This window comes from Bos indicus, chromosome 13 (genome assembly GCF_029378745.1).
Source record: "Bos indicus isolate NIAB-ARS_2022 breed Sahiwal x Tharparkar chromosome 13, NIAB-ARS_B.indTharparkar_mat_pri_1.0, whole genome shotgun sequence".
NCBI classification, from domain to species: domain Eukaryota; kingdom Metazoa; phylum Chordata; class Mammalia; order Artiodactyla; family Bovidae; genus Bos; species Bos indicus.
The window spans coordinates 21,224,615-21,252,493 of record NC_091772.1 but is presented as its reverse complement, the minus strand read 5'-3'; the positions used below and the strand labels follow the sequence as shown (position 1 = coordinate 21,252,493).

The 27,879-nt window shown below is 38.0% G+C and overlaps 1 protein-coding gene across 1 annotated transcript in view; it reads right to left on the bottom strand.

The window, feature by feature from the left end:
- Positions 1–27,879, bottom strand: part of MALRD1 (MAM and LDL receptor class A domain containing 1) — a 553,710-nt gene that overhangs the window by 8,111 nt on the left and 517,720 nt on the right. The window contains exons 37-38 of the mRNA XM_019971898.2: positions 23,357–23,436; positions 23,167–23,263 (exon numbers count right to left, since the gene is read on the bottom strand). Of these exons, the coding sequence (XP_019827457.2) occupies positions 23,167–23,263; positions 23,357–23,436 (177 nt within the window). The remainder of the gene's footprint in view (positions 1–23,166; positions 23,264–23,356; positions 23,437–27,879) is intronic.

Below are 27,879 nucleotides of genomic sequence, written 5' to 3'. Positions count from 1 at the left end.
ATTCACAGTGTTGGGCACTATTTCATTCTTAGTGAAACGAACATCTTTGATGAAATCCAATTTATCTATATTTTTTTTCTTTTGTTTCCTTTACTTTTGGTATCATATCTAAGATGGCATTGCCAAATCTCAGATTATGAAGATTTACTCCTATGATTTCCCCTAAATATTTGATGGTTTTAGCTCTTATATTGAAGTCTTTGATCCATTTTGAGTTAATTTTTATGCATGGTATGAGGTAGGAGTTCAAATCCATTCCTTTGTATGCAGAAATGCAGTTGCCCTGGCACCATCTATTGAAAAGACTATTCTTTCTCTATTGAGTGGACTTGTTAAAACTCAACTGGTCATAGATGTATGGGTTTATATTTCAATTCTTAATTCTAATCCATTGGTCTCCACTTATATTCACATGCTAATACCACACAGTTTCATTTCCTATGGCTTTGTGGTAAGCTTTGAAATCAGGAAGTGAGTTCTCCAAGTCCATCCTTTATCAAGATTGTTTTAGCTCTTTGGTGCCCTTGTAATTCCATACTAATTTGAGGATAAGTTTTATATTTCTGCAAAAAAAAAAAAAAAAAAGCTGCTGGAGTTTTAATGGGTACTGTGTTGAATCTGTAGATTGCTTTGTGTAGTACTGACATCTTGACAATAATAAATCTTTCTATCTATAAACTCAAAATGTCTTTCTACTTACTTAGGTTTTCTTTAATTTCTTTCAGTAATGCTTTGAAATTTTAAGTGTAGAAATCTTTCACCTCCTGGTTAAATTTATTCCCAGGTATTTTACTCTCTTATATGCTATTGTCAATGTGATTATTTCCTTAATTTCTTTTTCTGATTGTTCACTGATGGTATTTAAGAACATACCTTATTTTTATGTGTTGATCTTGTATATCAAAACTTTGCTGAGTTTATTAATTCTAGTAGCTTTCTTATGGATTTTTTTGAGTTTTCTATCTATAGGTGTTCATGTCATTTATAGTATAGTTTTCTTTCTTCCTTTCCAATTTGGATGGCTTCTGTCTCTTTTTCTTATATAATTTTTCTGGTTAAGGCTTCTTATTGATAAACACATTAATCTCTAGCTTGCTGCTGCTGCTGCTAAGTTGCTCCAGTGATGTCCGATTCTGTGCGACCCCAGAGACAGCAACCCACCAAGCTTCGCTCTCTCCGGGATTCTCCAGGTAAGAACACTGGAGTGGGTTGCCATTTCCTCCTCCAATGCATTTCCTCCTCCAATGTGAAAAGTGAAAGTGAAGTCGCTCAGTCGTGTCCCCATGGACTGCAGCCTAACAGGCTCCTCTGTCCATGGGATTTTCCAGGCAAGAGTACTGGAGTGGGGTGCCACTGCCTTCTCCGTATCTCTAGCTTAGCAGAGCTATAAAACCTTCATTAATATAAAACCAAATTGTAATGCTAGTGTATGAGAAAAATTATTATGGCAACATTTGGACAGTTTTAAGGTAGAGTCTGATTGCCATTTAATGTGAAAATCTTTAGATAAGTGAATAAGCTTTTATCTAGGTTGAAAAAAAAACAAGGTGACGGCATTCTGCAGTTGAAAAATGGGTATCAGGAAGCTGATAGAAAAGAATGACAAGACAGTGCTTGAATTGTTTTAACTGACAAGTCTATACTTCAAAATAAACATCTATTTACACATATTGTAAGTTTATTAATAATTGTAATCTGCTTTTATAATTTGTCTTAGTGAGCATCTTATTCGTTTTCTTTACTAAATTTATTATTGGTTTTGGTTATCAATCAGTAGTTTACTTTCTTTTTGTTAACAACAGACATCTTTTTCTCCAATTTTGTGTGTTGGGGAAACTGGTCAGTCTTCTTAAGTCAAATCCACCAAATATCTTCTCCTTGCTACCATCTCACGGGGGTAAAGCTGTCACAATGTTTTCATACTTAAAAGTAAGCTTAGAATATGCTCAAGTGAGCTCAAAACTTTAGCACAAATTATTAGGGTGGAACAACACCGAGAGAGCCATGCACAATGGTTTCTGTTGTATCCAGGTGGACTGTATTATAAAACTGTACTGTAAAAATCTGTCTACTAAAAAGTATGAAGAACAACACTCTCTGAAACTGGGCACTCCTAATGTAGCCATCAAGGTGATTTGAAGAGATAAACATGATCATTTATTTACCAAAAGATATTTGTTGTGCATGTGTGTGTGTGGAGGAATTTGCTCTCATGCTTCCACTAAAGAAATGATTTCTATGTTTGTTTCTAAATGCTAAAGAACATTCTAAGATATAAGAAATAACTGTTCTAAGTGTCTAAAGGAAAATGATGTCTATAATGTGGTGACCGATTCCTCCAGATGGTGGAATGCTAGAATGCTGATTATGTTATTTATCATCTTTCATATTCATCTATTTAAATGTATCCAACATTTCTAGGACACATATTGTCTATCAAAGACTGCTTTAGGTCCTGTACTTATAGAGCTAATCAGTATGTGGCTCCTGACTCTAGATCTAATTTCTTTTAGAGGGTGGCAGCTTACTAGATTTCTGTCTCTTAGATTAAATTACATGTTTATAAAATGCCCACCACAAGTAGATGCCCACTAATGGTTCAGTGCTATTCTTTTACCTTCTTTTCTTATTTTCTCCTTTTGCCATTGATATTTTCATTTAAACTCCCTCCTTCTTTCTCCTGACCCCAAAGCTTGGGACCAATGAAAGGACATTGGAATAAAGAGGGGGGGGTGGTGGAGAAGGAAGTGACAACATTGGCAATAATACTCACTGTAGTACTTTTAACTTTTTATGATAGATTTATTTATTTAGGGAGAAGGCAATGGCACCCCACTCTAGTACTCTTGCCTGGAAAATCCCATGGATGGAGGAGCCTGGTGGGCTGCAGCCCATGGGGTCATTAAGAGTCGGACACGACTGAGTGTAGAGTTAGCAAGGACCTTTGCAATCATCTTGTTCATGCATTTTTTACAGAGGGTTAAATGATGTTCTTCCTTATCTGGCTTCCTCTTCTATCATAGCACCTAGAATAGTACCTAGTGCTATAGGAATCAAGTGAATATTTACAGAAAGAATAACAACAAATGTATATAGTCTAAAGTCTTGATGATCCACTAGCTAACTCTCTACTCTGTTCTTCCATGCCCACTCCCAGCAATATACTTCATCAATACTCAGAGAAAGACATTCATTTTTACTATTGTGACCTTGGAGTCACATTTGTGTTTAGATTTCTGTTCCACTTAGCTCAAGACTAAGTGGGCCAGGAGCCTACTTTTGACCTCTGTCTCTTTCTATTTTTTTTTTTTTTCCAGCTGGTTAAGTGCCAGACCAGAGGGGTAGCCTGCGGGATTTCCTGAAGATGAAGTGAAAGTGAAAGTCCCTCAGTTGTTTCCGACTCTTTGTTACCCCAGTGGACTATACAGTCCATGGAATTCTCCAGGCCAGAATACTGGAGTGGGTAGCTGTTCCCTTCTCCAGGGGATCTTCCCAACTCAGGGATCGAACCAAGGTTTCCCCCATTGCAGGTGGATTCTTTACCAGCTGACCCACCAGGTAGAGAAGAGTATAATAGAACAGGGCTGGTCCCCCTATCCATTTCATCACACAGGAAATGAAAAAATCATACAATTGGTGAAAAATTAATTTGGTAGAAATAAGTCACTTTCCAACATTTGAAAAATAAAGGTCTGTGTTTCCTACATCTCATATGTATCTCTGAAAAACGGTATGAAATATCTATGCATAAATATCAGGAGTTGATGTGAGTTTTCAGGCTATGAAGTATATGATTTGTTGCTACTAGGGAAAATGTTTTCTAACAGTAAAAGTACATGTGACATATTTTTAAAAAAAGATCCATCTAAATTATGAAATACAATCATTTCACTGGTGAAAATGGAATTCATTTATTCTGGGAGTAATGCCTATTATATTAAATTTTGCTTACCCTGATTAATGGTGAACCTGAGGTGTCCCTCAGAAGTAAATCTCAATTCTACTTTACTCATTTCAGCCTCTGTCATTTTATACTCTTCAATTTGGTTTTTCTAAATATTTTCAGTTCTAAGAGTTTCTATGAAGTGTTCCTGAGTGTGCTTAATCTTTCAGGTAAAGGGAAAATATATTATAAAATCCTAATAAAAATAAAATATTTTTGATCCCTACTTTTTTTACTCATATCTATTAAACATATTTCTTTTGGTCAAGAAGAGATATTTTTAGAAATGTTTGATTCTTAGTTAGGGTACTATTAATTTTTATTCTCTATTCCATTATATAAATTAATGCTCTTTTTTTGCTTCCTGATTTTAAAACCTATGAAAATGAGGTTTGCTTGTTTTGATTTTTTTGGTTTGTTCATTTTTAAGTTGTAGTAATGGGGAGAGATTGTGCACTGCATTTTCTGTGCAACCATGAGTGCCACACGATTTACATATATCATCTTTCTTTTCTGAAAACCCTAGATAAGTTTTATTTTATACCTGGTCTCTGATCATTTCCAATCCAAATTTTAGCCTGTTTGAATAAACTGTTTTTAAGGAACGGTATCACAAATTTTAAAATTCAGACACTGTTTTGTCCTTTTTGTAATGAAAACAAATTTACAGCAGCTTGCAAAGATAAGCACAACAGAAGAATATAAGACAGATGAGAAGTAGATAGGAAGTGGAGAAAGGGATTCTGAGAACTGGAAAATAGAGTCGACCCAGAGGGAATGCGCTGGGGACGGTCCATGAAATGGGTATGGTCCAGTCTGTGTATTTAATTCATACAGGATATAACTTTGACTTGAAGATTCTCCAATGCAAATTTAAGCAGGACAAAAGAATCAGTTACCATAGGCCACGCTTTCAAAACAGAACAAACCAAAGCCAGTTGCTTAGAAGCACATGTCCAGCTTAGGAGAGAAGACATTTATGGTCTGTATCCTGTCTCTATCATCAAGACTAACAAAGTAACAAGGTCCCACAATATTATTTTAGGAAGACCAGCAATGTGCTTCATTAAGTTGTTTCAACTAAAATCCTTAAAAAATATCACACTGAGATTATGCCCAAGTGTGCTTCGGTAAAAACTATCTAGGAGAGGTGGTGGCCAGAAGAGAGGGATTTAATGGAAACCTTGAAACACAACAGTACCTTAGAGAATCTGATTTCGGGGGCATTTTCATATGGTTGTGTTTATCATAAAAAAGCCAGCACCAAGATTACAATCTGCAGTGTGTAATTACATCGTGGCACATTAAATCTGTTATAAGAATCTACAGCTAGAATAAAATTGTACAACGTTATAAGGCAGTATGAGAAACAATAAACCAAGTCTATTAAATCATCCTTTTCTCACTGAATGTGTTAAAATGCTGTATTATCTGACCACTGCTAAAGAAAAAAGGGAAGAAATCATGAGGAGTAGTAAACAAAAATATTGAGCTATAAAATGGTGTCTACCTTTGGAAAGATGAAGACTTTAAAAAAAAAAAAGAATTAAAACAATCTGTAAGAAAGGAAAGAAAGAAAAGAAACAACCCAATTTGGAAAAGCAGCGATAATTGGGGGCAGTTGTGGGCGGGGTGGGGGGGCGGTGTTCAGGGGCAGTGCGGGGAATGTCCATGAACTCAAGTTTTCATTTGCCAGTCCTTATGAAACAATCTGAACCAAATGTTTTGGGTGAGAAAATTCAGAAAACATTGGCTTTGCAAATGTAACCAGAAATGCCACAAAAAGGAGGGGAAAGGATTAATCATCCAGGGTCACAATACCAAACAACAACTGGGACATCAAATTTGCTAAACCAATTCACATGATACAGCAGCTGCCATATTTTTTCTCTGACTCTTCTCAGGCAGGAAATAAATATCACTGACCGCAAAAACTGTCACTGTTTAATTGGATCTAGCTGTGGGAGAGTGCTTAAATGGGAACATGCCCAGGAATATGGAGGCAGTTAGGATGAATAAAGCTGACCCAGGTTTCCGTAGCTTAACTCTAAGGAGACCCCGTGTTGCCAACAGAAAGGCGGTCTCTCCTCCCGAGTGTAGTGTTAGCACATCCACAGCCATGTAGTGGGAACCAGATGCAGAGGAAAACACAGACTTTCAAGATGAAAAGTGTATGTACGTGTGTGCACACGGATAAAGGTTTGGAAGAAGACACATCAAAATGTAACAGTCTGCATCTCTGGATGGTGATATTAAATATAATCTTTAATTCTTTTCTGGCACTTTGTTGTATTTCCAAAATTCCATTCATTATGCTGCTGTGTATCTGAATCTTGAGGGTGAGGTGATGGTTTTCCAATTTGGAAAAGATAACGAGGTGTTTCCCCTGAATGAGCTCCTTGCCTCGGTCCTGCCCGGCTCCTTGTAAATCATTTACCTAAAAGACAAGATCCTTATTGCAGTCTTTCCTGATTCCTCTCTTTTTAGCATTTCTTCTCAACATCTACCTACCTCCTGTTGCGGCTACACTCCTTAGGCTAGGTTTTGTAGGTCATGTTTTTTCATAATTCCTATTTTTGCTCTTAAATACCCTCTCAGGTGGCACTAGTGGTAAAGAACTGGCTTGCCAATGTGGGAGACATGAGACGTGGATTCGATTCCTGGGTTGGGAAGATGCCCTGGAGGAGACCATGCCAACCCACTCCAGTGTTCTTGCCTGGAGGATCCTATGGACAGAGGACCCTGGTGGGCTACAGTCCACAGTGTCACAGAGTCGGATGTGACTGTAGCCACTCAGCACGCACACACCCTTCTCATCGACCAGAGTCTTTGCCAGCCTTGGAGCCAGGTAAACCACATCTCTTCTTTGTACTTCAGTGTGCATTGTGCATTTTACCATCAGGCTACATGATATTTTTGTTAATTGAAATGAAATATTTTTCTCTGTAAATTCCTCCATATGAAAACTCACGCTAATTTCCTTATTGAATTCCCTTAGACACATAATCTCTTTGCTTAAAAACTGATTGCAGTATTGAAGTTAATTATCAGTCTTGTGATTTCCCCTAGCAATCACCTAGAAATTGGCTTCTTTCTAAATCTTTGACAATTTAAAATTGAAAATGCTGTGTAAGAATCTGTCTAGAAAAATGAACTTAGTTGCATTTATTTATCTATACTCACATCTCTCCAACTAGAATATTAACTTCCTATAGGCGGAGCTAAAATCTTTATAATTTATCTAGGAAACATTTCTTCAGCCCCAAATATGAGCCATGTACTCTACTGCAGAACTACTCAAGAGTGTGATTTATATTTGGTTATGGTCTTATTCTGTTTACAGTTCCAAGATGACATAAATACAAAAATTGAGGATAGCTGTTTAGAAATGTTTGTTGCTATTTGTGTGCTGAGGCTAAGAATAAGAAATCTGGACGAGTGTCTTGTGTATCTTTTAATTTCACTTTCCCAGTACGTCTTACAAAAGCATTGGTATGTGATGGATTGAAAACAAAACAAAACACAGCTGGTCCTTCATCATACAGTTTAGATAGCCCTGTTCTGCTAACACTGGTGTTTAGATATGAGTAAATACACATGTGCCTGGCTGGTTTCTACTTCTGATTTCTAATAACTTTTTGCTAGCTGAAAAAATATATATATATTTTTTTTTATCTTCTGAAAATATGTTCTCTTCCTTTCTCTTTGAATGAATGTGACACCCAAAGTCCCACAGTTGGAAAAGACCAAGTACTATATAACTTTTTTCAATCAGAATGAAATATTTTTTCATGTAAATTGCTCTATATGAAAACTCACTCTAATTTTCTTATTGAATTCCCTTAGACACATAATCTGTTTGATTGAAACTGATTGCAGTGTTGAAGTTAATTATCAGCCTTCGTGAGTTCCCTTAGCAATCGCCCAGCAACTTGCTTCTTTCTAAATCATTTTAGACAATTTAAAGTTGACAACTCCATATGATAATCTGTGTAGAAAAACTGACTTACTTCATTATGACTTACAAATACCAACAAATTCCTTTAAACATATCCTATATTGGGTTTATCAATACATTTATTAAAACTCTCTTGGATCTTTGAATTCATTCAGATCATAGTGCTTAAAATTTTTAAAAAGCAATAAAACTATGTTTTCTTATAGTTATTCTAAAACAACTTAGTTTTAAAATATAAAGAGAAATTTTTATGTACACAAGCACATGATTAGCATCCTATGTAGATTTCTTAAATTCTTAATTTCCTATCATTTTTCCTTATCTGTGTTTGCATGCTTAGTCATGTCTGACTCTTTGCAACTCATGGACTGTAGCGCACCAGGCTCCTGTGTTCATGGGACTTTTCAGGAAGAATACTGGAGTGGGTTGCCATTTCCTTCTCCAGGGGATCTTCCCATCCCAGAGATTGAACCTGTATCTCCTGCATTAGCAGGTAGATTCTTTACACATTAATCCACATCATTCTCCAGTACAGCCTGTACCTTGACACAAGTTGTTCTGTCTGCTCTTCCTGCTTTTCATTTGGGGTTTTCAACCTATGAATTCAGACTTGAGTGATGTAGCACATAAATCCTTTCTCAATCTCCCCCACAATATTATTTTCACCTCCGAAATAGACTTGACCTCTTCTTTACCTGTGTTTCTCCAAAACTTAGTAGGAAGTAGCTGCATATATGCTTGTTGAAGAAATGACATTATTTGCTTTTCTATATGCCTTCTCCACCAGATTGTACATTATCCTGTATTTCTATATCCCCAGCCAAGAGCACAGTGCCCAGCACATACTAGGTGATTAATAAATGTTTGCCAACAAGTATATTAATGAATTATTAAGAGTTTCTGATATATGTATTTCTCTTTCCAAAGACAAAAACAGGCTGGTCTTTAAGGTCTGTTGTAATTGTGTCTTTGATTCATTGGTGAGCTAGAGATTCCCACACAGTAAACAGATCATTGAACTTGTTAAGAGTGTCCCTAAGGATGGTTCTAAGGAGAAATGCTATCAAAGATGATGTGAAAGCAGAAAAGAGTCTAGCAGGAGGATGGCAAAGCAGTTCGTGAAGAAAAATTATGGAGCTGATCCCATCATCCCCTCTTTGAAATTCCCTACCCTCTAGTATCATTAATAATGAACAACATTTAGAATTCTGATTTTCTGGCAATAGTGACTGAATGTATTTGCTACATGCCATTGTGGAGCTAAATGGTTTGCTAATAGCACATACCTCACTTATCTTTACTACCTTCCTGTACTTCCTCATTTAAACAGAGGTTAAAATGAGGTTACCTCTTTCAAGGAGCAACTCTGGTTTCCCTACAACACATTCTTCTACTCTGATTGCTTGGATAGACAGAAACAAATGAAACACTGAAATACATCAGGACTGAAATGCTGTCTTCCTGCTCATGTAAGATTTATAGTGAACAGAAAGATGATGCTGAAAAGCGCCTTGAATCTTGCCCCGAGGACTATTTCTGCTAAACAGTCATCTGTATTGAAATGGGAAAATAGCTATCTTCAGATCAAATAATTAGAACATGGAGCTATTATACAGTAAAGTGCTCTATTTTTTCACACAGAATTTATTTCTTAGACTATTTGGAGTCTGTATCTGATGACAACAGAATTGAAACAACTTGGGAAAGTTAGCAATGACAACACACACATGTACAAACCACTGAAGCCTGTATTATTCCAGATTTATATCCCTGACACATTGCATGTAAGCTGATTTTGTACAGTCAACTCTTTGCAACCCCAGGAACTGTAGCCTGCCAAGATCCTCTGTCCATGGGATTCTCCAGAAAAGAATGCTGGAGTGGGTAGCCACTGCCTTCTCTAGGGGATCTTCCCAACCTAGGGATCGAATCTGGGTCTCCTGAATTGGCAGGCAGAATCTTTACCATCTGAGCCACCAGGGAAGAACCAACGATCAGAGGAGTGGTTACTTAAGGAGTTACTAGTTATTTACAGCAAATATTTTGAACATTCATGTGAAATTTTTAATTTTGTTCATTTGATAAATATGAATATTACTTTAAGAGTAAATCTATATACTCATCTATATAGGGGGAGAGTGGACACATGTATATGTATAGTTGAGTCACTCCACCGTGCATCTGAAACTATCACAACATTGTTAATTGGCTATATTCCAATATAAAATTTAAAAAAGTAGAATGGGAGTAATAATATCATTATGAATAAAACTGATAATTAGATTACCAACTAGATGGACTAGATTAGACTGTCAGATGCCAGGCATTGTTTTCAGAAACATTCAGGGTAAAATCTGTCACACGTATAAATATCCAAATGAAATGATATAGTGTGAGGATGATATTGGGATGAGTGAATATAGTCACTTCTTAAATTTAAATTTCCTGCCTCCCTGAAATGCCCAGTGTTTTGATATCCAATTTCTTCCATAGATTATGAATGTGCATACTCACAGGATTTTGGTTTTCTCTAATGTCCTTCATTCATATTCCAGGATTTAAGCTCCTGACTATGGGCTGATTTTGTAGCCCATCATGGAATTCAGTAATGATTCTGCTAAAGGTCATACACGTAGGCATCATTTGGAATTCCTTTATTAGCTTTCAGCCAATCAAGCTGGATTGAAATTTTTAAATAAAACTCAACAATGATATCCTAACTTTAAGAGTCATCTGTGAGGATTCTAGCAGAAATAAATCTTGGAGCACTGAAGCCAAGTAAAATATTTCTTGGAATATAAGATGTTCATTTGGACTCAAACACCCTACTGGAAACAGGCTAAGAAATCTGATTTAACAAATAATTCAGTTCAGTTGAGTTGCTCAGTCATGTCCGACTCTCTGCGACCCCACAGACTGCAGTACGCTGGGCCTCCCTGTCCATCACCAACTCTGTAAAGCTTTGTCTGTAAAGCTTTTGATTTCTCCTTCATATTGGAATGAGATCCTTGCTGGGTACAGTAATCTGGGCTGTAGGTTATTTTCTTTCATCACTTTAAGTATGTCCTGCCATTCCCTCCTGGCCTGAAGAGTTTCTATTGAAAGATCAGCTGTTATCCTTATGGGAATCCCCTTGTGTGTTATTTGTTGTTTTTCCCTTGCTGCTTTTAATATTTGTTCTTAGTGTTTGATCTTTGTTAATTTGATTAATATGCATCTTGGGGTGTTTCACCTTGGGTTTATCCTGTTTGGGACTCTCTGGGTTTCTTGGACTTGGGTGATTATTTTCTTCCCCATTTTAGGGAAGTTTTCAACTATTATCTCCTCAAGTATTTTCTCATGGTCTTTCTTTTTGTCTTCTTCTTCTGGGACTCCTATGATTTGAATGTTGGGGCATTTAACATGGTCCTGGAGGTCTCTGAGATTGTCCTCATTTCTTTTAATTCGTTTTTCTTTTTTCCTCTCTGATTCATTTATTTATACTATTCTATTTTCTACTTCACTAATCCTATCTTCTGCCTCCGTTATTCTACTATTTGTTCCCTCCAGAGTGTTTTTTTATCTCATTTATTGCATTATTCATTATATACTGACTCTTTTTTATTTCTTCTTGGTCCTTGTTAAACCTTTTTTGCATCTTCTCAGTCCTTGTCTCCAGGCTATTTATCGGTGATTCCATTTTGATTTCAAGATTTTGGATCATTTTCACTATCATTATTCAGAATTCTTTCTCAGGCAGATTCCCTATCTCTTCCTCTTTTGTTTGGTTTGGTGGGCATTTATCCTGTTCTTTTACCTTGTGGGTATTCCTCTGTCTCTTCATCCTGTTTATATTGCTGTGTTTGAGGTGGCCTTTCTCTATTCTGGCAGTTTGTGGAGTCCTCTTTATTGTGGAGTTTCCTCGCTGTCGGTGGGGTTGTACCGGTGACTTGTCAAGGTTTCCTGGTTAGGGAAGCTTGTGTCAGTGTTCTGGTGGGTGGAGCTGGATTTCTTCTCTCTGGAGAAATGAAATGTCCAATAATGAGTTATGAGATGTCAGTGGGTTTGGAGTGACTTTGGGCAGCCTGTATTTTGAAGCTCAGGGCTGTGTTCCTGTGTTGCTGGAGAATTTGTGTGGTATGTCTTGCTCTGGAACTTGTCGGCCCTTGGGTGGTGCTTGGTTTCAGTGTAGGTATGGAGGCATTTGATGAGCTCCTGTTGATTAATGTTCCCTGGAGTCAGGAGTTCTCTGGTGTTCTCAGGATTTGGACTTAAGCCTCCTGCTTCTGGTTTTCAATCTTATTTTTACAGTAGCCTCAAGACTTCTCCATCTCCTTTTGAAGACAATGGGCTGCTTTTCTGGGTGCCTGATGTCCTCTGTTGGCATTCAAAAGTTGTTTTGTGGAATTTACTCAGCATTTAAATGTTCTTTTGATGAATTTTTTGGGGAGAAAGTGGTCTCCCCATCCTATTCCTCGACCATCTTAGGACCTCCTCCTGTCTCTGCTTTTTAATATGCTGTCTAGGTTAGTCATAACTTTCCTTCCAAGGAGAAGGGAAGTGTCTTTTAATTTCATGGCTGCAAGTCACCATATGCAGTAATTTTGAAGCACAAAAAAATGAAGTCTGACACTGTTTCCCCATCTATTTGCCATGAAGTGATGGGACTGGATGCCATGATCTTAGTTTTCTGAACGTTGAGCTTTAAGCCAACTTTTTCACTCTCCTCTTTCACTTTCATCAAGAGGCTCTTTAGTTCTTCTTTGTTTTCTGCCGTAAGGGTGGTGTCATCTGAATATCTGAGGTTATTAATATTTCTCCCAGCAATCTTGATTCCAGCTTGTGTTTCTTCCAGCCCAGCATTTCTCATGATGTACTCTACATGTAAGTTAAATAAGCAGGGTGACAATATACAGCCTTGACATACTCCTTTTCCATTTGGAACCAGTATGGTGTTCCATGTCCAGTTCTTAACTGTTGCTTCCTGACCTGAATACAGATTTCTCAAGAGGCAGGTCAGGTGGTCTGGTATTCCCATCTCTTTGAGAATTTTCCACAGTTTATTGTTATCCACACAGTCAAAGGCTTTGGCATAGTCAATAAAGCAGAAATAGATGTTTTTCTGGAACTCTCTTGCTTTTTTGATGATCCAGTGGATATTGGCAATTTGATCTCTGGTTCCTCAAATAATAATTACTGGTTCCTCTGGTTCCTCAAACAAATAATTACTAAGATGCATTTTCTAACTGCTATTTGTTGAACTTAGGAATATGAATATGAATAGGACATGGACCCTACCATCAAGAAGCTCACAATCTGATATGGGAGACATCAAACCAAAAGTCAATGTGAAGAGAAAAAAACAAGGCTGAGAACAAAGCACTTTGGACACTCAGAAGTAGGAGTGCTTGCTTTTGTTCAACGTCACCTGGGAAGATTTGCAGATGACACAGCTTCTGTGGTTAGTGTTTGTGAAAGTTTTTCCTTTTGTGTTTTATTTTTATGGGAAAGGAAGAAGTAAACCTAGTATTTCTGAAAATTTATTCTATCTTCCTTTGACCAATAAGTTCTTCTTGATCACTGGAGTCTGGAAAAATGGTAGCTGGTATCATTCATTCTATGTCTTGGGCATATTTGGCTTATAGAGCCTGAATTCCAAGACTTTGATGTATTACTGCAAATACATCACAGCCCCTAGCCACCTTATTTTTCATCTGCCCTACATGTTATTTGTGAAAAGCACACTGTGTGTTAGGCAAAGAACAGAGTAAACAAACACTGCTGTCTCTTCTTCCCAGAGATTTATCTGCAAATAGAATTAGAACTGAGTCCCAGATATTGCTGTTTCTAATCATCAGTCATCAGTGTGGTCAAGACCACCATAATGATAGATTTGCTAAGTGCCTAGTCTAATTTTGAATTGTAAGTTAGACACTTTTAATTTTTAAAATTAATCATTAACTCTCTTGGAGAATTGTAATGCAAAGATAAAGACAGGACACTACTCAGTCAGATAAAAGGCACACTAATAGCTGAAAGGTTTAACACAGTTATTAATACATCACAACCAGGCAAAACTCAGGGCCCAAAGGAGTAAACCCTAAGTCTATTTAAAGATAAATAAACAAAAACAACAGTAAACATAATATATAGTCATGCCCTGAATTGTGGGGGTGGCCTATGCATCAGGATTTCCCAATCCCCTGGCCCCCAGTCGTGGCCTGTTAGGAACCAGGCCACACAGAAGGACATGAATGACAGGTGAGCAAGTAAAGTTTCATCTGTATTTTACAGCTGCTCCCCATAGTTGGATGACTCAGTGGACATGAATTTGAACAAGCTCCAGGAGATGGTGAAGGACAGGAAAGCCTGGCGTGCTGCAGTCCATGGGGTCACAAAAGTTGGACACGACTGAGCGACTGAACAATAAACAACAACCCATTGCTCTCCCATCACCCCCAGATGGGACCATCTAGCTGCAGGAAAACAAGCTCAGGGCGCCCACTGATACTGCATTATGGTGAATTGTATAATCATTTCATTATATATCACAATGTAATAAGAACAAAGTCCATAATAAACGTAATACACTTGAATCACCCTGAAACCATCACCCCACTCCCAGTCTGTGGAAAAATTGTCTTCCATGGAACCAGTCCCTGGTGCCAAAAAGCTACACATGACAGGTATTCGGGAAAATTTTAGTTCAACTTCCTCATTTTATGTATAAGAAAATACAGAATATCAAAACAGTTTTCTTCCCTATTACCCAAGCTGTTTATCTCCCTGGGTTTTTGGATTTTTGTTAGCGGCATTATCAACTATGCAGTTGTCTAAGTAATACAGTCTTGGATCAACTCTGACACGTGTTTTTTCCTCACCAGGTATATCAGGTCAGTTGCCACTGCTCAAGTTCAAGTTCTCATTGTTTCTTATCCAAACCTCTGAAATAGGATTATGTCCTCTAGACAGATGATCGCTTTTATAATCTTATCCTAATCTGTTCTCATGCGCTGCATTCTTTTATTTTAACCATAAATATGATCTGGTCATTCTTCTTACAGTCTGAAAAGACTTCTTGTCATTCTTAAAACACTTTCCTGGCTTGCATCAGTTAAGACCCTAGCATGAAACAGCTGATATACTCCAATTGGGAAAGTGAGGAGTGTTCAATAAAATGATAATTTGCAAAAGTGTGGCCAGAATATAAAGAAACCATACATGATGTGGCAGTAGGCTGGGCCAATGACATCAGGCCTGTTACCAGCCTAGGCTGGAAGGAGGAAGACTGAGAAGAGGTACAGCTGAGGTCTACATAGGGCCCCTCATGGACCTATCACAGCCACCAGCCAGCTAGAATGGTGCTGGAGCCATAATCCTGGCTGGAGCCAGGATTATGAATACCCAGCCCCCTCTCTCTTTCCTCCCTCAAGGTACGCTCCACTTCAACCAAACATAATATAAATTCAGATGACAAGGGAGCCCATTAATGCAATCCATAAAGGCCAGTTCTCTAGATGCTGGGAGGGACAGACAGACAGACAGCACTTATCCCAACTTTATCAATAAATTGAAAACTCCTTAAAAGTCATTCAAAACCCTTAACCACCTCTCTACCACATACTTTTATCACAAGTGTAATGTAACTTGTTCTCCTCCATATTCTATAGCTATGTCAGCCTACTGAGAAACTGTAAGTTTCCACAGTATCTTTTATTTTCAGCAATGTTCTTTCCTCATCTCTACCTAGTTTCTTCATCCTTTCAGGCTTTATATAAATGTTACTTTCCCCTTGCAGCCCTCTTCATCCATCTGAATTTCATCTTCCCAGAATATATCGCCTCTATGTGATACACCAAGACATATGCCATGCCCCACTCACTCCACTCTGAATAAAAGGAGTTCTGAAATCCCCAGGCACAGGGTAGGGAATGGGACTCTTCTGAGAGGTGCAGAGAGGTACCTGGGACAAAGGCTCTTCTTCCTTTGAGGTCTTTTTTATGGGCTTGTTCTATCATTTCAAGACAAAAAACAAAGGTGAGGATTAAGGGAAAAGAATAGGTGGCGTGGTATTCTTTAAAAAAAGAGAGAGAGAGAGAGAAGAAAAGGAAGGAGGAGGAAGAGGAGAAATCATCATGATCACATATGGTCCAATCCTGTTTTTAAGGGAAAGATTTCAAAACCCTGCTCTCCATTGTCCTTTTCTAGCCCAAAGTAAACATTTAGCAGAGTTGACAGAACATGGCCAATATATGCACAAAGGCCTGAGACTGGGGAGTTAGGTTTGTGCATCTTAACAGCTGAACTTCTTTTGGGCAAATGCATATGTGGAGAGAGCAAAGGTTTGCAAGCATCGGGACCTTAGTCATTGCCGCTGGTGGAATTCCAATTTGCTAAGGCTAAGAATTCAGTTCTGGGACCAAAGACAGGCTCACTAGTGACATTCTAGCTGCAAGAGCAGCTGAATGCCTTGAGGCATAAAGTAAGTAATTTTTGATTTTGGCTAAGGATAAATATTCATTACTGAACCCAGTTTAGGTCTAGCCAAGGATCACAAACTAGGAGAGAAGCAAAACTTCTGCCCCCAAAGAAACGTATTATCATACAAGGTGTTAGCAGTGGGAAAGGCTCTGGGAGAAAGAATAATAATATAGAGACAGATATTTTATTTGGCCATCAGGGCCACTCATTCATAAATCTCAACCAAGAACATCTGTACTTTGCATGGGCAGCTGGTAAACCTTTTGGGATTCCAGTCACCTTTTTTATCAGAAATATAAACAATTACTATTTTGATCATTCTTTCCTTCCATTTTATCCCCAAAGTATTTTGTTTTACATTTCTACCTTTACACGTCCCATAGTCAAATAAATACATTACTATAATGGAGTATGAGCCAGAAAGCATATAACACATATATATATCACTCACACACACACACACACACACACACACACACACACACACACACACATATAAATATATATCTTTGAGCTTTTGCAAGACCAGCACATAGGACATCTTAATAAATGTTCACGGCATTGAATCAAGAGGCATTTCCAAGATCATATTCAGGTCTTATAATTTCCTACTCAGTAACATTTTTACAGTTGTACATACTTATAATCCCATGAAATTATTTAGAAAGTTTTTAGAAAGATGTAGACCTGTCTTATTTCTCAGCATAACTGAATGAAATAGGTCTGTTAATTTTTAACATCTGTTAGTGTATTTATTAAATCAACACAATCCCTCAGGAGTAAGTGCCATAAGACAGCATAATAAACAGCTATTTACTGTGTATTTTTCCCCAGGCAAAGATGATGTAATCCCAAATAGGAAAGGAGTGAGTGTTATGTGGCTTTAGGAAAATAAGGATAAATAGTCCACTATTTATTTGTGTTCTTTAATACTGGCTTTCTGGTGTAGGTGGGATTGTCACAGCTTTTTGTATTAACTGCAAACAATTCTAGAAGTTAATACAAATTTGTTGCATCCTCTAAAGATGTGAGAGCTGGACTAGAAAGAAAGTTGAGTGCAAAAAAATTGATGCTTTTGAACTGTGGTGTTGGAGAAGACTCTTGAGAGTCCCTTGGACTGCAAGGAGATCCAGCCAGTTCATCCTAAAGGAGATCAGTACTGGGTGTTCATTGGAAGGACTGATGTTGAAGCTGAAAGTCCAATACTTTTGGCCACCTGATGTGAAGAGCTGACTCATTTGAAAAGACCCTGATGCTGGGAAAGATTGAGGGCAGGAGGAGAAGGGGACAACAGAGGATGAGATGGTTGGATAGCATAACCGACTCAATGGGTTTGGGTGGACTCTGGGAGTTGGTGATGGACAAGGAGGCCTGGCGTGCTGCAGTTCATGGGGTCGCAAAGAATCGGACACGACTGAGTGACTGAACTGAAGTCTCATGAGGAAAATCTGGTGGATTTTGGACTCTGAGGCCAGGTGTAGTAGATACCTTTCAGAGACCTTTTGTGATGACCCCCATCATCCTTACCATGGGGCATTGTATGGGGTCCCAGAAGCCATGTTTGTACAGTTGATCTTGCCCTATAACTCACCCATAGTTGATTTAACCAGAAATGGGATCTTGACCCAAGTGGGCTAATTAGAGGGTCTTCCTTTGGAATATGGACTGGAGATAGAAAAACAAAGATATAGTCTCTCCCCTGGTCTGGGGGCATAATGAGTAACATCCATCCTCAAGGCAACACATTTTTGTTATATAGACAGAGTAAAGGCAGAATGTCTTCAGAGAGAGAATCACCAAGAGTGAAGCAAAAAGCAGCAGAGATGAGAAGCAGAATACCACTGGGTCCAGGCCTTTCTGAGGCCTGATCTCTTTATTCCTACCCTTGAGCTCTGTAAGACATGTGCATTGTTACACTAAATTCTTTATTTTGATTAAGGTGCTTGAGATGCTTTCTTCCCCTGCAATCATGTCCTCACTCATACATTTGGTAGTAAGTAGCTAACAGAAAGGTCAGAGAATGTATAATAAAATCCAGGAACTGCATCTCTAAAAACAACTTTAAGAGGCTTGTTGCTGTGCTTAGCATTGTCTGAGCACGCAGTGCTCCATCCTGTGTTTTTCAGAAATGAATACAAAAAAGTTTCAAGTCACTGAAGGATCTCTTATGCTACAGATTGTTTTTATAAAATCTAATGAAAAAGATTAAGGTTAAGGTTTATTTAGAGAAGGTGATAAATTTCTTGCTTACATTAATTCCTGCCTATCTCAAAGTTTTGGTATTATTTTCAAGATGAGTCATTGTTATCATGTAGCTATCTCCCAGCCAAACATTCTAAGTTGCTTTAGGGCTTAAATGATTTTTTGCAAAAAGACATTTAAAAAAAGTTAATGTGCAACATTTTAATTGAAAAGTCATTAGTAAACATGAGCATTATTTCTGGTGATAATCAGAAGTACGGATAATATTAAAGTACAGATAGTCTTCAATAGGTGTGTATTGGATATGTTATGCATATAATGCTAGAAACTGGGAATATAAAGATAAGGAATGGTTAATATGGAAATTGTTAAGTAATAACACTACAAAATGGTGTTGTAACAGTCTCCTTGAGGATAACATTCTGACAACTCAGTGACTAACCCTGAAGGAATACCAGGCTATTTTTACTTAGTATCAAAAATACATGTGTTTGTATAGCTCTGCTAGGCATATTGTGTGAAATGCCACACACTTCAGAGGAATGCAAACACTTCCCAAGGGTAGGGTGTGTGTGGAGGGTGGAGTTGGTGGAAAATCAAACTTGGTGCAGTGGTCTTTGAACATTGCCACTTGAGTTATCTCTAAAATAATTTAGAAAAATATGCATCTCCTTTTACATTTTTATTTTAATGTTAAAAATTGTATTGAGTCAATTTCTAGATAGGTTGATAAGAAGTTGGGGGTCCCTGAGGAGGAGAGAGGGGTCTGGGGCTCTCAAGGGGTCTGGAGTTCTCAAGGAGGAGAAAAGGACAAACTTCTTTTTTTTTTCCTATAGTCCTTAGTTTTAGTTTTCTTTTCTTAAGCCCAGAGCTGATGATTACACAACAAAACAACTCAGCTTAAACTCTGTACTAAGGATTGTATTAACAATGTATCCTGCTTGAGGATATGTTTCTCCTTCTTGAGAACCTTCTGACTAATCCTGTTATCTTAAAATGTAAATTGTGGGAGTGGGTCTAGTAAGACCTTTACAATCTTGGGACATTCTTTTGATTTATTGTAATAACTAATTTAAAAAGTATAAATGGCCACCCACTCCAGTGTTCTTGTCTGGAGAATCCCAGGGACAGCGGAGCCTGGTGGGCTGCCGTTTCTGGGGTCGCACAGAGTCAGACATGACTGAAGCAACTTAGCAGCAGTAGCAGCATAGCTCCCTTGCTAAGACTAGTGAGGGGACACTTTCCATCCCCTTCTGATGTCTTTGTCAGAAGCTTTCTTTTTCACTGTAATGAAACTTCTGCCACACAAGAGCCCTGAGTGGTCAAGCCTGGTCTCTCCTCTGGTCCTGAAGCTAAATCTTCTTCGGAGATCAAGAATCCAATATCGTTCACAGTAAGCTATAAGTTTAGTGGTTGCAAAGAAAAAAATTTCTGGAATATTTTATATTGAGTTCTTTATGGAATTTGTCTACCATCTCATCTAAGTGACAAAGCCAGTCATGCTAACTATCCAAGCAACCAACTCAAACTTAATTCTCAGAAAAAAGCTGACTTATTGTTAAATTTAAATACATATGTTAAAACATGTCCCAGGGAATCTAAAAAAAATGGTACAAATGAACTTATTTAGAAAACTGAAAGAGACTCACAAACATAGAAAACAAACTATGGTTTGTTACTGTTACCAAAGGGGAAAGGGGTGGGGAAGGGATACATTAGGAGTTTAGGATTTAACAGATACACACTTATTTAGTTGCTAAGTTGTGCCCCACTCTTTTGCGACCCCATGGACTGTAGCCTACCAGACTCTTACTTCTACATGTAAAATAGATAAACAACAAAGTCCTACTGTATAGCACAGGGAACTATATTTGATCAAATATAATGGAAAGTAATCTGGAAAAAAATACATGTATATACACATATAACTGAGTCACTTTGCTATACACCAGAAACTAATACCACACTGTAAAACAACTGTACCTCAATTAAGAAAAAAATTATGATTTCAAACTCTAAGTGAGAAAGGAGAGAAAGAGGAAAAGAGATCTCTCAGGCTGGGCTGTGGTGCCACCAACATTTGCCTTAGAGGTCTCTCCATAGCCCAGAATATACAGGTTGTCCAATATGAATCTGGAGAAGGTGTGAAACTTTAGGTTCTTTTTGAGGACTTCTGCTGATTGTGTTCATATTGTTAGGTAGGTAGAATAGGGAAAAGGAGTCCAAAATGGCGGTGGCTAAAAGACAAAGAAGGGAAAAGCCCGCGAAAATAGAACAAAGAAAGGTCAAAGGAAGGTCTGAGGACCAGAGTGAAGACTTCAGGTAGAACAAACAGCACTCCTGGATAAGCCCAATGTGCATAGGGCAGGCCCAGGTGGAGGAAAAAACATATAAAAGGAGGAGCCAAAGCACTTTCTCACTCTCTTTTTCTCCCACGTGTGTGTGCTCTTTCTCTCTCTCTCCCTCTCTCTCTCTCTCTCCGTCTCTCACTCTCTCCCTCCCCTGCGTGCTCCTCCACTCTCTTCTCTTTGAGTCTTTGGGTTGGCATGCCCTCACGCTTCGAGGATGGATTCTCCTGCTATCTTCTAAATAAAACAGAGCTGTAACACTGATTTGCCTAAAAGCTATAACATGGTTTGTCCAAGACCTGAGAGCTGTGACGCGCCGAGGGCTTTAATGTCCATTGCTCCAAATCTTTGTTGTGACAAGACAAAGAACGGAGGAACATGCACTCGTGTGACAAAGTGAAAACTTATTTATATAATGCAATGATTAGTTTTATGTGTCAACTTGGTTGGGCTGTGGAGCCCTATTGTTTGTTCAAACAATACTCGAGATGCTACCTGTGAAGGACTTCTCAGATGTCACAAGCACTTACCATCAGCCAACTTTAAGATTACTACCTGTATTGTGGGTGGGGCTCACTCACTTATACGCAGGCTTTAGGAGTAAAGGCTGAGATCTCTTAAAGAAGAAAGAATTCTGCCTCAAGATTACAACAGAGAAATCCTACCTGTGTTTCCAGTCTGATAGCTTGTCTGAAAGATTCTAGACTCAAGCTTACACCATCAACGCTTACTGGACTTTCCAACTTGCAGGCCTGCCCTGCAAGTTTCACGCTTGCCAGTCCCCACTATTACATGAATAAATAAGTCCTTCTCTCTTCATATATTATATTATTATCTTATTAATACAATTAAACATGATTATCTCATTAATAAACACTTTTATAATTCATATTGCATAAATGTAATATATTAATATGTAATTCTTTATATGAAGATATATGTTAATTTTAAGATATCTTAATATAGTGTATACTGACATATTTAAACATAATTAAGATATTAATATAATACTTATATAATAATTACTAATTTATTGTATAGGTTTTGTAATATATTATATTTATACATTAAATATATTATGTATTTGATAATTAAAGATATATATACACACAGAAGGATAGAAACAACAGGATATCTAACTAGATAGCTAGCTTCTATCTTTTAATCCATTTTTTTGTTTCTCTGGAAAAAGCTACTATATAGTAGCACAAAACCAGTGTTTCACTTAGTAGCTTTGTTTCTGTTTTTTCCCCACTACATTAAGTCCAGACTTATTTTCATTCATGTTTGTATCCACATTGTCTGGCATATTTTAGGCACATAAGAAACAAAGAATTAATAGATGAGTAAGATCTTAATAGTAATGGATTAAAACATATCTTTTTTCCTAATGAACACTATAATTTTATAATAAATTTGCCTTAATTGATGATATCAAGTTTGGTGTCTGCTAATTAACATGATTGCAGGCTGGTGATGTGAGGAGAATTCAAGCAGGAGGCACATATAAGTTGGCTCCAAGGAACAGGCAGCTTATCCAGGGCTCTGTGACACACTGGCTTGCAGCAAATCTAAATTTATGAACACAAATGCAGGTGTGCAGACACGATGCATTTCTTTAATTTCTTAAAATTTCATTAAATCTTATTTTGAGCCCTAGCTTGTTTAGTTCATGGGAAAGACGATCGCTTTCATTACTGGGGGGATGTGATGTGTTTCTCATTCAGATGATAGAAGATGGGTATGGGGTAGGAAGCCCCAGAATCCTGAAGGGCACAATAGCTTGTGAGGTCTTAATCATGCATGAGTCCAGCCCACAGAGTCCCTCCAGGTACACAGATCTCAGCCTCGGATCTGCATGCCACCTGGGACATGCAGTCTTGGTCTGGGGCACTGGTGCGAGACCTCCCTGAGCAAGCTGAGAAAGGGTCTCTTTGACAGTTCTGCTGCCGACCCTGAGCACTGCCAGAAAGTGGGACATCCATCACCTTGTGCATTTTTCATTTGGGCCGAACGTCAGATTTTGTTATTTAGTGTCATCAAAAATGTTTCTAACATAATCAGAAAAGTAAACTATGGCTTTTTATTTAAAAACTACTAATCATTAAATAGCTTAGGCTTTCTTCCCAGAAAAATAAATCCATGAAGTATGGAAAACTGAAGTTACCTGAATGTAATGTGGAATGAAAGAAAAACATAACAAATGAAATGTTTCAGAAAATTGGTCTGCCAGAGCAATGGAAGGCATCTCTTACCTTACTGGTACTTTTCTGTTGGCAAGAAAACACAAGACTGCTAGAGTAATATGAGCTATCAGGAAAGCTAATCCAATACCCAGGAGGGTCCATATATCTGGAATTTCAAACCAATGAAAAAATGTAAATATCCAGTGAAAAATATTAGAGACTCCAAAACTCAAGTGATTTTGGTCACAATGTCACTTACTGTTCTGAGTGTTCGGGAAATCAGCAGTCGGTGGGTTAACCTTGATGTGGCAACGATTTCCCTTCCAACCTTGTGCACATCTGGAAATGAGATAAAATGTGATAGTTGGCAAAAAAAAAAAAAAAGAAGTGGAAACATATTTTAGCAGTACTGTCATGGAATAAAACAATGAATGTTAAAAAAAACAATGAGATACCAGGAATGTGGGTAACTTTGATATGAAACCAAAAATGATAAAGCAAAACAAAAAAAATTTAAATTTTATTATTTTCACATTATTGTTTAAGAGAATTTTTTTTTTCAATATTTATTCCCTCCTTGTTTTATCTGTAAGGTGGGGGCTTGATTTCTTTATCTATTTGGTGGGAACCATATTCCATATATTGGAATATATTTCCTTCGATTCTTGTGTTCCACAGTTCCTTTGATTACTGTGGCAGACCAATTCCATATTTCCATATATTGGAAAAGACCCTAATACTGGGAAAGATTGAAGGCAGGAGGAGAAGGGATGAGGATGAGATGGTTGGATGACATTACTGACTCGATGGACATGAGTTTGAGCAAGCTCCAGGAGTTAGTGATGGTCAGGGAAGCCTGGCATGCTGCAGTGCACAGGGTCGCAAAGAGTCAGGCAGGACTGAGCAATGGCACTGAACTGATGGGGGGAACAAGACTCATTTCTTATTTTCAAAAGTTGACTTCACTTTTCACTTTACTTTTTCATTTATCTCAAACTCTAAAGCTAGCATATTTTTCAATAGTGAATGGATTTAAGTTCTTTCAGATACCAAGAGAGAATACTCAAATAATAGATTAACATAAATATAAATCAGAGAGTATTTTTATTTCTCATTATAAGGGGATGATCCTTCAATTTCATAGATGTGGAATCAGATTAATAATCAAACTGGAAATACCATCAATCCTATAGGATTTCACTATCTCTGCTTTATTTAGGGTCATACGTGATGAAATTTGTAACACTGGGAACATCTGCTCTGATATGGATGGCCTTCAGAAAGCTCAGAACTGGAGACTAACTCATGCCTCAAAGGGAAACGAGGTTTATTTCTAAGCAGTATAAGTGTCAGAATTTCTCTGGTAGAATGTGTTTGCATATGAATGTGAAAGCTTATATATACATACATTCTTGTTTACCAGAAATAACAGGATACAAATTAAGACGGGTTTGGTTGAGTTTCCTGCCAAGTTCATAGTACATGTGACAAAACTGGATTAAAAACTGGCTTTTGAATGCATGTTTTTAAAAGCTATGTGTTAGAAGTAATGTTTCTTCAGCACACAGTTAATTTTTTTTCTCAATCTCTCTTTTGATTTTGAAAATCTGAATAAACAATAGCAATTTCTTCAAAAAAGCAATAGCTTCCTTAAATATAAAAAGCTTAGAGGTTCAAGGGGGACCATAAGAATGCCTGCTTTCCTTAGTAAATATTCTTTAAAAAGTAGAAATTTAAGACAATTTAGTTGTTTTTGATGTCTGTATTCAAATTAAAATAAATCAGAAATGTTTAAGATCAGAGTCTATTTGTTTTTTTATTCTCATAAGCCTTAATAAGTATTCTTTATCAGTTCTCAGGTTGGCAGTGTGAGTCTACATGTCAGTCTTTCACATTTTGCCTTACACTGACTTGATCTAAGACATTACTTTGCTGACAAAGCTCTGTATAATCAAAGTTATTATTTTTCTTGCAGTCATGTACAGATGTGAGAGTGTGAGAGTTGGACCATAAAGAAGGCTGAGTGCTGAAGAATCAGTGCTTTTCAAATTGTGGTACTGGATAAGACTCTTGAGGTTCCCTTGAAATGCAAGGAGATCAAACAGTCAATCTTAAAGATCGCTGAGATTTTTTTTTTTTTTAAAGGCTAGTCATCCTCTCTATTCCTTTTCATGTGCAATGTGAAGCTTAGATATCTCATTCATCTATTTATTTTTCACTAGCAAATCATCAGTAGTAGCATCAGTTCACTTCAGTTCAGTTCAGTTGCTCAGTCGTGTCTGACTCTTTGAGACCCCATGAACTGCAGCACGCCAGGCCTCCCTGTCCATCACCAACTCCCAGAGTTCACTCAAACTCATGTCCATCGAGTTGGTGATGCCATCCAGCCATCTCATCCTCTGTCGTCCCCTTCTCCTCCTGCCCCCAATCCCTCCCAGCATCAGAGTCTTTTCCAATGAGTCAACTCTTCGCATGAGGTGGCCAAAGTACTGGAGTTTCAGCTTTAGCATCATTCTTTCCAAAGAACACGCAGGACTGATCTCCTGTAGAATGGACTGATTGGATCTCCTTGCAGTCCAAGGGACTCTCAAGAGTCTTCTCCAACACCACAGTTCAAAAGCATCAATTCCTCGGTGCTCAGCTTTCTTCACAGTCCAACTCTCACATCCAGACATGACCACTGGAAAAAACATAGCCTTGACTAGACGGATCTTTGTTGGCAAAGTAATGTCTCTGCTTTTGAATATGCTATCTAGGTTGGTCATAACTTTCCTTCCAAGGAGTAAGCATCTTTTAATTTCATGGGTGCAGTCACCATCTGCAGTGATTTTGGAGCCCCCCAAAATAAAGTCTGACACTGTTTCCCCATCTATTTCCCATGAAGTGATACCAAATGAAACAGTAGCATACCAAATGAAAAGTAAGAGTGACTTTTCCTGAAGAAGGAAGGCACAGATTGTTATTTTCAGTGGCAGCGTTCTGGGTAGTTTTAACAGTTGTTGGGGATGGAAGGTGAAGGCTCTTGTGGGGAGAAAAAGGGAAAGTAGATGATCTATTGGAAAGAACCTGGTGTGCTTTGCCTAAGCAGATGCCAACCAGGGGATACCAGTCCAGGTGGGGAGTTCCAGGCACAGCTGTGAAAAGCTGGTTGGCTGGGTGGTGAGTTGGATGGGTGTGTGGAGTCCTGTATAACTGTCTGATACCAAGAGTGAGATCCCTAAAAGAATGGGGCAATGAGATTCACCCTATTTGCTTGAAAATTAAAGACCAAATCATCTTTTCTAGGTAATGTTTTAGCTACATTATGATTAGACAAGACTGAATGGGTTGGGTTGTATAACCCTTGTATAACCCAACAAGATCTATTAATATAAGGATGATAAACACTATATAATATTTGTGCTAAAGACTAGGATTATTGTTGTTGTTTAGTCACTAAGTCGTATCCGATTCTTTTGCAACCCCATGGACTATAGCCTGCCATGCTCCTCTGTCCGTGGGATTTCCCAGGCAAGAATACTGGAATGGGTTGTATTTCCTTCTCTAGGGGATCTTCCTGACCCAGGGATCAAACCCGCATCTGTTGTGTCTCCTGAAGATTCCTTACCAATGAGCCAACAGGGAAGCCAAAGACTAGGATATCTCAGTCTAAATGAGAAGGCTTGTTTTGTTTTAATGTCAAGAAGAAAAGAAACGTTAGATGTGATGAAATTATTCTGGAAGTCTTTTTCATACTGAGTCATAAGAAACAGTTTAATCAAAAAAATTACCTGCTAAGCTTGACAAAATGTCAAAAATAACTTGTTTTTTATTTAGAAAGTACGCATAAGCAAAAAGTTTTTGAGGAAAATTTAATTTATTCCGAGTTAATGTGAGGCTGTGTGTTTTCTCATTTATTTCATATACCTAATGAGTTTAACATTGGAGCATTTCAGCTTTATCTTTTGTTGTTCAGTCGCTCAGCCATTTCCAACTCTTTGTGACCCCATGGACTGTGGCACGCCAGGCTTTCCTGTCCTTCACTATCTCCCGGAGCTTGCTCAGACTCATATCTATTGAGTCGGTGATGCCACCCATCCACCTCGTCCTCTGTCGTCCCCTTCTCCCGTTTTCGATCTTTCCCAGCATCAGGGTCTTTTCCAATAAGTCAGTTCTTCACATCAGGTTGTCAAAGTATTGGAGCTTCAGCTTCAGCAGCAGTCCTTCCAATGAATATTCAGGCTTGATTTCCTTTAGAATTGACTGGTTTGATCTCTTTGCAGTCCAAGGGATTCTCAATAGTATTCTCCAACACCACTGTTCAAAAGCATCAAATCTTCAGTGCTCAGCTTTCTTTATAGTTCAACTCTCACATCCATACATGACTACTGGAAAAACCATAGCCTTGACTAGATAGATGGACCTTTGTCAGCAAAGTGATGTCTCTGCTTTTTAGTACGCTGTTAGGTTTGTCATAGCTTTTCTTCCAAGGGGCATTTGGAAGCATTTCAGCTTTATTTTAGAACAATGGAAGTTCAAGCTGCTACTCAATTACCATGTGTGTTATGACTGCCTGCCCCAAATTCACTGAAACACCCATCTTCCTTCCCTTCCCTCCATCAAATTATAAGCATTTCTGTGGTTTGGTTGAGATGGAACCCCAGCCTGTGTCTAGGGTTATCTCATTTTCCTTGGTGCAGTGTTTTGCCTCAGGACCCTGTCCATTACCAGACAGCATTCCCAGTCAGCAGGGATTGGTTCATAGACAGACATGGACATAAGTTGTCCAGAAATAATTCTGTC